The sequence below is a fragment of the Malaclemys terrapin genome, chromosome 4 (genome assembly GCF_027887155.1).
Source record: "Malaclemys terrapin pileata isolate rMalTer1 chromosome 4, rMalTer1.hap1, whole genome shotgun sequence".
In the NCBI taxonomy this organism is placed as follows: Eukaryota; Metazoa; Chordata; order Testudines; family Emydidae; genus Malaclemys; species Malaclemys terrapin.
The window spans coordinates 146,042,384-146,051,543 of NC_071508.1; the positions used below are offsets into that span (position 1 = coordinate 146,042,384).

Genomic DNA, 9,160 nt, shown 5'->3' on the forward strand with positions numbered 1-9,160 from the left:
GTACGGCCGTTCGTATGTTCTTAGTGCTTGTCCCATGATGGAACAAGCACCCCGCGCCCTGCTGCAGGCCAAGCAGGCTGGAGGCACTGCGGCACCTGACTCCTGTTGAAATCTCCGGACGTTAAGCAGCTAAATCCCTTGCAGGCACTGAGCCTCACCCCCTGCTGCTTTGGGGGAGGAAAAAGGTCCCTGAGAAGCTTCCCAAATCAATGTGACCTTGGTGCCAAGAGCTGCTCGAACAGAAACCACCCCCCTCCTTTAGCAGTAAGGTTATAGCCTTTGCTTAGGAAAGTCTTTAAGCAAGAGTTCCCACTGGGTTCTGTATGAAACAGGCGGACGTTCTCCAGGGCTTATCATTGGCTCAGTTTCCAGGGCCCGGAGCCAAATACCCCATTCCTGTAACTGACCCTGCTTCTGTCCTCATCTTCGCTTTACTGTAGTAAATGCCACCAGCTCTTTTAATGGAGACTGATTGGCATTGGCCTGGTTCGAATGACCTGGGCTGGGAACAACGGGTAACTCCTTAAAGGGGCACCGTCCCATTGAAAGCTATTCTAAACCAGCCCGAGCGTGCGTTAGCTGCCTGCACGTTTTCCTTTAAGATCTATGGGCTGTTCTATTTGAATTATTTGGGGCGCTAACGTTTTTTTAGCATCATTGATGGGCCTGGTGCCGGAAAGCCGGCGAGCCTTGCAAGGTGGAGCTTGTGCTTAGGGCTTGGGCGTGTTGTAAGCAGATTCTGGCCGTGCTCCCATCAGAACCTCTCACCCTTTGCTGTAGAGCCCACCCAGAGACCGCAGACCATGTGTGAACGCTGGCGGCAAAGCCTCCTGGAGCACTATGGTGGCAGGCCACGTGAAGACCAGTACGTACCCCAGTGTGATGCTCTGGGCAACTTTAACCCACTGCAGTGTCATGGCAACAGTGGCTATTGTTGGTGCGTGGATGAAAGTGGCAGAGAGGTTCAAGGAACGAGATCGGAACCTGGCATTCCCCCGCCGTGTGAGTACACAGTGATTTGCTGGAGAGGAACTGGGTATGAAACAAAAGGCTTGTTAGGGTGAGGGAAATGGTCACGCTGCTAGACTAATGCTCAGAGATTCACAGCCAAGGGTCTGTACACAGAGGATATAACTAATTAGGGTCCTGATCCTGCAATGGGATCCAGATGTCTGTGCAGCTCCAAGTGCAAGATCAGGCCCTAAATCAATACTCAAGAAACTAAATTGTAATCCGTCTCGCCCCGATTCCAGTGCGGTAGATTTCAAAAGGGTGGGAGCGGAGGAAGAACTCGGTGGAGCTTGAAAGCTGATCTCTCTCTCACCAAGAGAAGTGGGTCCAATAAAAGATACGACGTCACCCACCTTGTCTCTCTGCATGTGTGTGCACTTGCCCACACACAGTCTTAGAGCTGGGTGTAAAATTCCCATCCAAAGTTTTGACAAAAAAATGGTGGTGGAGCGAGAGGCAAAAGAGATTATACACCTCCCCACCCCCCCCACACATACTTTTCCAACTTGAACTCTGGTCAGAACACCTGATCTTCCCCTTCGAGAGGTCACCGCACCTTTAAAGTCTCTCCACGCAAGGTCAGGCAGGAATGTAACCTTTGTGTTTGACTGACAGGTCTCCCCAGCCTTGCTCCTCCCACTGTCCAGCCCTCTCCGCGTCCTGATGTGACTCCGCCTGCTGCGGGCACCTTCCTGCTGTATGCTCAGGGACAGCAAATCGGCTATTTACCGCTGAACGGCACAAGGCTTCAGAAAGAGCTGGCAAAGACCCTGCTCTCACTGCATGTAAAGTATCTTTTTCGGAATGCGTTGCGTCTAGCAGCCCAGGGTTTAAAGGGTGCACTGTATGTAGTGACAAGTCTATATAGAGTCTTTGCCTTGGGAGATGAGCTGTCTGTATAAGGAACGTATATGTATGTAACACCAGTGCTTGGGTGGGGTGGGGGGAATTAAATAAGTTAAAAACAGACCCAGCTCTCTTGCCAAAACTGTAGCAGGCTAATCAATCGCGCCTAGCCTCCACCAGAGGGAGACAGAGCACAACACCAGGTGGACATGGCTTATACACTCCACCTGGCCAGGGAAACACATCTTGAGCTTGAGGTTTCCCAGTTCAGTTCCCTGTACAGGCCACCACTTGTCTTACCACGCCCCGGCTGCGTTGTCAGAGCCGGGACTGAACCTCTGGCTTTGAATGTATGTGCTGCTACTTCCTGAGTTGGTTTGAGCATTGGCCTGCTAAACCCAGGGTTGTGAGCTCAATCCTTGAGGGGGCCATTTAGGGATCTGGGGCAAAAATCTGTCTGGGGATTGGTCCTGCTTTGAGCAGGGGGTTGGACTAGATGACCTCCTGAGGTCCCTTCCAACCCTGGTATTCTATGAGTTGAAAGACTCAGGTCTTGTAGACAAGGCTGTAGTAGACTCATCGACCTTGATGTGGCACAGCCCCCACTGGAGGAGGACAAAGCACCTCACCCAGTGGGCATGGCTTATCAGGATAATATTTTCAGTTTTGTCGTCTCTCTTCTCTTTCTCCAGACGATAAAATAAAATCGCACTCGGAGGTTTTCGGGCTAAGTAGGAGATTGAATCATTTGTATAGTTGAGAGCAGAGGGTAATGTCCTATCGAGCTTTTGCTTCAGATACTCCATTGAGAAAGTATTTGAACCTTTGAACCTTCCCACAGCCCCTTCTCCTTTTATATCTTTTCTCCCTCCCCCGCCCCCACTTTCCCCCCATTAGAGACAAGCCACTTATTCACTCATCTCAGAAGGGGCCAAACAGGCCAAGAGAAACTTAAGATGGGGCATGACCATCAAATCTATATCGGGAGGAGGGGGGAAATATACTTAAATTGTGAAATATTCCCTCTTGAAAGTTTGAAGGTCATTACATGTGTTGGCTACAATCTTGTACAAGTCTCTGCTTGATCCCGGAGGTTTTTCTAAAGCCCAGCTGGAGACAGACATGTGCCTGGGACATCTGTCTTAAATAAGAATTCCCAAAGATTTCAGTACAAACTCCTAGGCCGTGCAACTAACAAAATCTGGACAGTAACACACCAGTGCTTCAGAATAGAAGGAAGTGCTTCTCCATTCGTCCAGCTTGAGTATTTCATACCAAACAAAAGTCAGACGGATCGAGCGGTTCAAATTCTCTGGTGGCTGAAACGCAACTCAAGGCGGTAGAGCTGCAGCCGCTTACAACAGCATTAGGGTCACCAGATGACAAGAACAAAATATCAAGACACATTGGGGGCGCCGCCGAAGCAAAAAAAAAAAAAAAAAGAGTGCAAAATATCGGGACAAATGGTGTCCCGACCATACATTGGTCAGGACGCGGGACAAACTAAATATCGGGACAGTCCCGGTTTTATTGGGACGTCTGGTCACCCTAAGCAGCACCGAATTGGGCCCAGCTGGTTGAATTAAAATACAACCACCCGTTTGGAACTTTGATGTCTTTCAAGCTTATTCCCACATACAGAAAGTTTGATCATTTTAACCAAATTGTACCCAAAGGGACAAACCTCAAACTACAGCTAGATTGCCTGAGTCAACTCTGCCTCCCATCGTAAAGATCTTTGCAGTGGAGGGGAATAAGTTTTAAAAAACAAACAAAAAAAAGATATATATTTTAAATCCCTACAGGGTTCCATAGTGGTTGGACTAGATTATGATTGTCGGGAAAAAATGGTCTATTGGACAGACGTTGCTGGTCGGACAGTTAACCGAGCAAGTTTAGAACCAGGGGCTGAACCTGAAACCATTATTAACTCAGGTAAATCACCATTTCCTTTGGCTGGTTTGAATAGAGACATTGAAGCTGCTGTCCACATAGCAGAATCACAGTGGGGCTGGGAAGGAGGAATTTTTGAGCTCTAATCACAGCTTTGACGTGGTCGCTCTATATAACCTTTGGCAAGCCATTATCTGCCTGGCTTTCCCCATTAGGCATCACAAATTATGATCGATTCGGGGGAGGAGAGCTAGATGGAACAACAGGGATAATAGTAAACCGCCCGACAGGGGTACAGGGAGGATTAATTATGATATTACAAAATTTAAAGTACTACAGTAGAACCTCAGAGTTACGAACACCAGAGTTACAAACTGACCAGTCAACCACACACCTCGTTTGGAAGCAGAAGCATGCAATCAGCCAGCGGCAGAGACGGGGGGAGGGAAGCAAATACAGTACAGTGCTGTGTTAAATGTAAACTACTAAAAAAATCAAGGGAAAGCAGCATTTTTCTTCTGCCCAGTAAAGTTTCAAAGCTGGATTAAGTCAATGTTCAGTTGTAAATTTTTGAAAGAACAACCAGAACATTTTGTTCAGAGTTATAAACATTTCAGAGATACAACCTCCATTCTGAAGGTGTTCATAACCCTGAGGTTCTACTGTACGTAAATACCAAGTCTGATCACAAAATACTCCCTTGCCCATATACTGACAGTGGTTCTCTTTTCACTTCCTTCCAGGCCTGATGAGTCCCGAAGGACTCACCATTGACCACTTCCGCAGAACCATGTTTTGGACAGATAGCGGCCTGGACAAAATTGAGCGTGCAAGATTGGATGGTTCAGAGCGGCGAGTTCTGTTTGATGCAGACCTTGTGAATCCTCGTGCAATTGCTGTGGACGCAATTAGAGGGTAAATGGCAGCACAGCACCCATGCTTTGTAAAAGGCGGTATTCTTACAGACCTTTGTGTCGTTATGTTCGTATGGTGGGTTGGAATGAAATGAGATTCACCCACAGGGCAACTGACTACAATGCTGGACCGAGGAGCTGCATTTTCCGTGTTAAAAGTCAGACCTATAATTCACCACTAGCACCATTCCAATAGTGGGAGCTGTAGTGTAAACAGGTCTCAAGAGGGTTAGACAAACCTGCTAGTAAGTACACTGGCATCTGGCTACCCCATTGGAAAAGCACTGGTGAATAAGTGAGCTGAATTTTCCTCATGTGCATGCTGCCCCCTACAGTCATTTATTAATCAGTCACTGGCCTGAGACAAACCTCTTCTTGCTCTAACTCTGAGTAAATGCTACCGGCTGCAAAGCAAGTAATAGTGGTAATATCCGGCGTGACAGACATTTCGCTCTCGTGTGCACACGCTCCAACTAGTTATTTCCTTAAGGGTGTGTAGGAAGGAAGCTCTCAAGATCAGAGCGTGAAACACTTTTATCCTGCTATTTACTAATTTTAATATTTGGCTAAATTTACCAGTTATATTCAGTGTTCAGATTTAAAATATCATTGAAAGGGTTTGAATCTTGTACAAATTTGGAACACATTTTTTTATGAAGATTACTTATAACACCGCATGTTCGTACATTTGCTATCTAGAAAGTTAATGGGACTGGCCCTAATTACAGAAGAATAGCTTCAGTCTCATCGTTGCAAATGACTGGTTGTAAAAACACATTCGGAGCTTGTTCAGCTTTCCTTTTAGGGAATTTCACATCCGCTAATGATCTGTTCCATAAAGCAGACGGAGAGGTCTGGGACTCTTCTGATCGTTCTTGCAATTCTGTTTTTGTTTTTTTAAATTGGTTCACCCACTGTGAAGCCTTACTGTGGTTTGTTAATTGACTCCCCCACAGCAACCTTTACTGGACTGACTGGAATCGTGAAGCACCTAAAATTGAAACCTCAACCGTAGATGGAGCTAACAGAAGGATTCTGGTGAATAAAGACATCGGCTTACCAAATGGCTTGACTTTTGACCCTTTCTCCAAACTGATTTGCTGGGCAGACGCAGGTAACTTAAGCTAATAGATTGAAACATAGCACATCTATAAAAATTCTCCATACGCTTCCCATCATCCCCCTTACAAAAGTGGACTTTTTCACACAGTGCCTAAACATGACAAATTTTAGATTGAAAGGCAAAAAATACTTTACTGACTTCTGAATATATCCTACTGCATAAGGTGGGCTTGCTGAAGCTGTGTAATGTTATTTTCTGTTAAGTGGGTTAGCTGCCCTCTATCAGCTAAAACATTGTGGACGATTTTCCTCTACCCCACGTTAGGTTTATGTATGTGAATGAAGTGTGGATGTCTTCAGAGGTTAAGTGGGCGTTGGGCAGACGGGCTTTAGAGCCACTGGCAGAGGGTAGTATACAGACCAAAGGCTTCCAACTTCAAGCAGTAGAATGCAGAAGAGACTGTAACTCGACCTGGATAGGAGATTTTTGTTTTTAAAGGAAAGGTGAAATAATTTAACTTCTAAAATTAGGATGCCTCTGTATAGTTTCTAAAAAAGTGTTCCTTATTTGGATTTCTCCGCAATTCTTTTGCAGATGGTTTTGACTGTCATGAATATTAATGTGGAATTGTAACACACAACAGCTAGTACTTCATCACAAGAATGTATTGGCTGCTATACACAGATGGACATTTTCTGTACCTATACAGCATCGAAGGAGAACGCATGCGTAGCTGCATTTTGTACTGAGATATGTTTAGGACTGAGTTTAGAATCCACATGGGTCTTTCAGTGAATACTGTCTATATGACACAGATTGAAGAATTGAGCCTCTGTACAGAGGCACATAGACAAAAATAAAGTACCGTATATACTCATTCATTAGCCCATTTGTTAATAAGCCGACTCCCCCAAGATGAATAGGTAAAAATAGTAAAAACTGTATCATCCTTTCATAAGCCGACCCTGTATTTCAGGGGTTGCCAAACTTTGGCTCCCAGCCCATCAGGGTAAGTTGCTAGCGGGCCAGGACGTTTTATTTACCTGGAGTGTTTGCAGGCACGGAGCCCCTCTGCTCCCAGTGGCTGTGGTTTGCAGTTCCCAGCCAATAGGAGTTGTGGGAAGCGGCATGGGCTGAGGGACATGCTGGCCACCACATCCCACAGCTCCCATGGGCTGGGAACAGCGAAGTGCGGCCAGTGGGTGCTGAGGGGCTCCGGGCCGGCAAACACTCCAGGCAAACAAAAGGACAAAGTATTAGCTATTCAATTCAATAGAGCTTAAAATCATCAAATTTTGGTGTAGACCCATTGATAAGCTGACCCCTGCTCTTTAATACTTATGAACAAGTATATATAGAAATTGCTTTCCTTTACATCCCTATAGTGGATTGAGCAGAGGTGCATGCATACCTGCCCAGTCAAACTGGGAATTCCATTTCAGTCTCTATACTCCCAGTATAGAACCAATTCCTCTAGGGTAAAGAAAACACCCTAGAAAACCAAAATTCTAGTTATCCTCCATTATGTGGATTTTCATATTCTTTAGAAGGGACCTAGGATACAAGTTCACTCATCAGGACTGTTCCGATGATCATCATTAGGCCACAATATGCTGTGGCCTACTAGCCTGAGTAAAATTCCATGGAAAATACACTATTTCTTGCCTGATTAAATGTTTTATTTGTAAAAGGTACCAAGAAGCTGGAGTGCACGTTACCAGATGGAACAGGAAGGCGTGTCATTCAGAATAACCTCAACTACCCCTTCAGCATTGTTAGTTATGCCAATCACTTTTATCACACTGACTGGAGAAGGTAGGCTAGTAACTATTACACCCTAGATAGTCACCTAACTATTTAAGGGCAAAATGCCAGCATGTCATCTTTAAGCAGCAATCCAGCCTATTGTATTATTGACAGTTATGGGGTGGTTTGGGGGTTTTCTGTTCCATAGCAGTTAATATTATTCAGTGTAGGCTGAATAATGTTAACTCACAAAAATATCAAGTTCTTGTTTTCCAAGTTTCCTTGGTACTAGAGACAGCTAAAATTCAGTTGAAAACCCCTAAGTGAATCTAATATACAAGTTAATCACTTTCACAGAAACCATCTATGTCAAATACACTGCAAAATCAACCCCATGTTCCTCAAGCCAGTTCTGTTTAGTAGTCCTGTCAATGGAGGCCCAAATGTAATATGCACTTTGCATTAAAAGCAGTGTACAAATGGTATATAATTATTTTAAAAGAACCTACCCCCAGCTTTCACATTATCTGTGCAAAAAAAAAAAAAAATCAAATCTATGAATGGTGCTACAACTATATTTTTATAAAACTCGTGCCATTACGCTTTTTTTTTTTTAAGTAAAAAGCTTGATTCCCTTTTCCAAACATGCCCCATACCAAAGGCCCTCTTCCTGTTCCTTCTACCCACTCCAAAAAACCCTTATAGTGACAGTGCTGGCAACAAGGAACCAGTCCTAACCTCATTGCAGGCATTCATGCAATCCCATTACATTATTTTCAATTTAAACCTGTACGTCTTTTCCAAATGTTCAGTGACACAGACAGTTGGGAGGCAATACCGCCTCCTTGGAAAGGTCCCTTAGTGATTCTGCCCTGGGCTGATTAAAATAATAACACTAACACAACCAATCGGCTTGATGCAGTGAGGTTCTCCGGCCTGTGTTATGCAGGAGGTCAGAATAAATTATAATGGTTCTTTATGTCTTAAATTCTGTGAACATAAATCCTCGTTCAGTAGTTCTATTTCTGTGTGAGACTAAAGCATTTCTCACTTTTGTTAATAGGGACGGTGTTATAGCTGTGAATAAAGACAATGGCTTCCTTACGGATGAGTATCTTCCAGAGCAGAGATCACATCTCTATGGAATAACTGCAGTTTACCCATACTGCCCAGGAGGTAAAGTCCATCTTGTTTAGTGTAGACCAGCTATTTGCCAATATGTAAATTTCACTGTATTAACAGGAACTTTAATCTATTTCCTCTCGCTCTCTGCAGCAAGAAAATAATCAGCTACTTCACATAAAAGAAGTTCAATCTTTACACCTGGAGGAAGAATTCCAGACCCAGAAAATGATCACCACCTACAGTTGAGGGGAAGAAAGTCTGCAAAAAAGAGGCCATTGATATTTACAAAAGATAATGAAGTGATCTATTTTAGTGCAAAAGATTATCAAGTATTTAAGTTATACCTCAATCTTTACTACTGTATTTTTTTAAAAAGACATTTTGATATATTGCAAGAAAATATAATGGCTCTGGGAATACTATGCCATTACTCTAATTTTTGCTTATGTAAGCAATTTTTTAAAAAGTCTTAATGTAACTTTCTTAAACCATTGTTTTATTTTATGGGAAGGAATTAAAACACAAAATCGACAATCTGACCAATATTAACTTTTTAGCTAAA

The 9,160-nt window shown here is 43.9% G+C and overlaps 1 protein-coding gene across 1 annotated transcript in view; it reads left to right on the forward strand.

The window, feature by feature from the left end:
• The window catches only part of NID2 (nidogen 2), a 53,811-nt gene extending 44,654 nt beyond the window's left edge, over positions 1-9,157 (forward strand). Inside the window, exons 14-21 of the mRNA XM_054025526.1 lie at positions 781-1,002; positions 1,627-1,796; positions 3,663-3,792; positions 4,494-4,665; positions 5,621-5,778; positions 7,419-7,542; positions 8,537-8,649; positions 8,749-9,157. Of these exons, the coding sequence (XP_053881501.1) occupies positions 781-1,002; positions 1,627-1,796; positions 3,663-3,792; positions 4,494-4,665; positions 5,621-5,778; positions 7,419-7,542; positions 8,537-8,649; positions 8,749-8,759 (1,100 nt within the window). The 3' untranslated portion in view covers positions 8,760-9,157. The remainder of the gene's footprint in view (positions 1-780; positions 1,003-1,626; positions 1,797-3,662; positions 3,793-4,493; positions 4,666-5,620; positions 5,779-7,418; positions 7,543-8,536; positions 8,650-8,748) is intronic.
• The last annotated feature ends 3 nt before the right edge of the window (positions 9,158-9,160 follow it).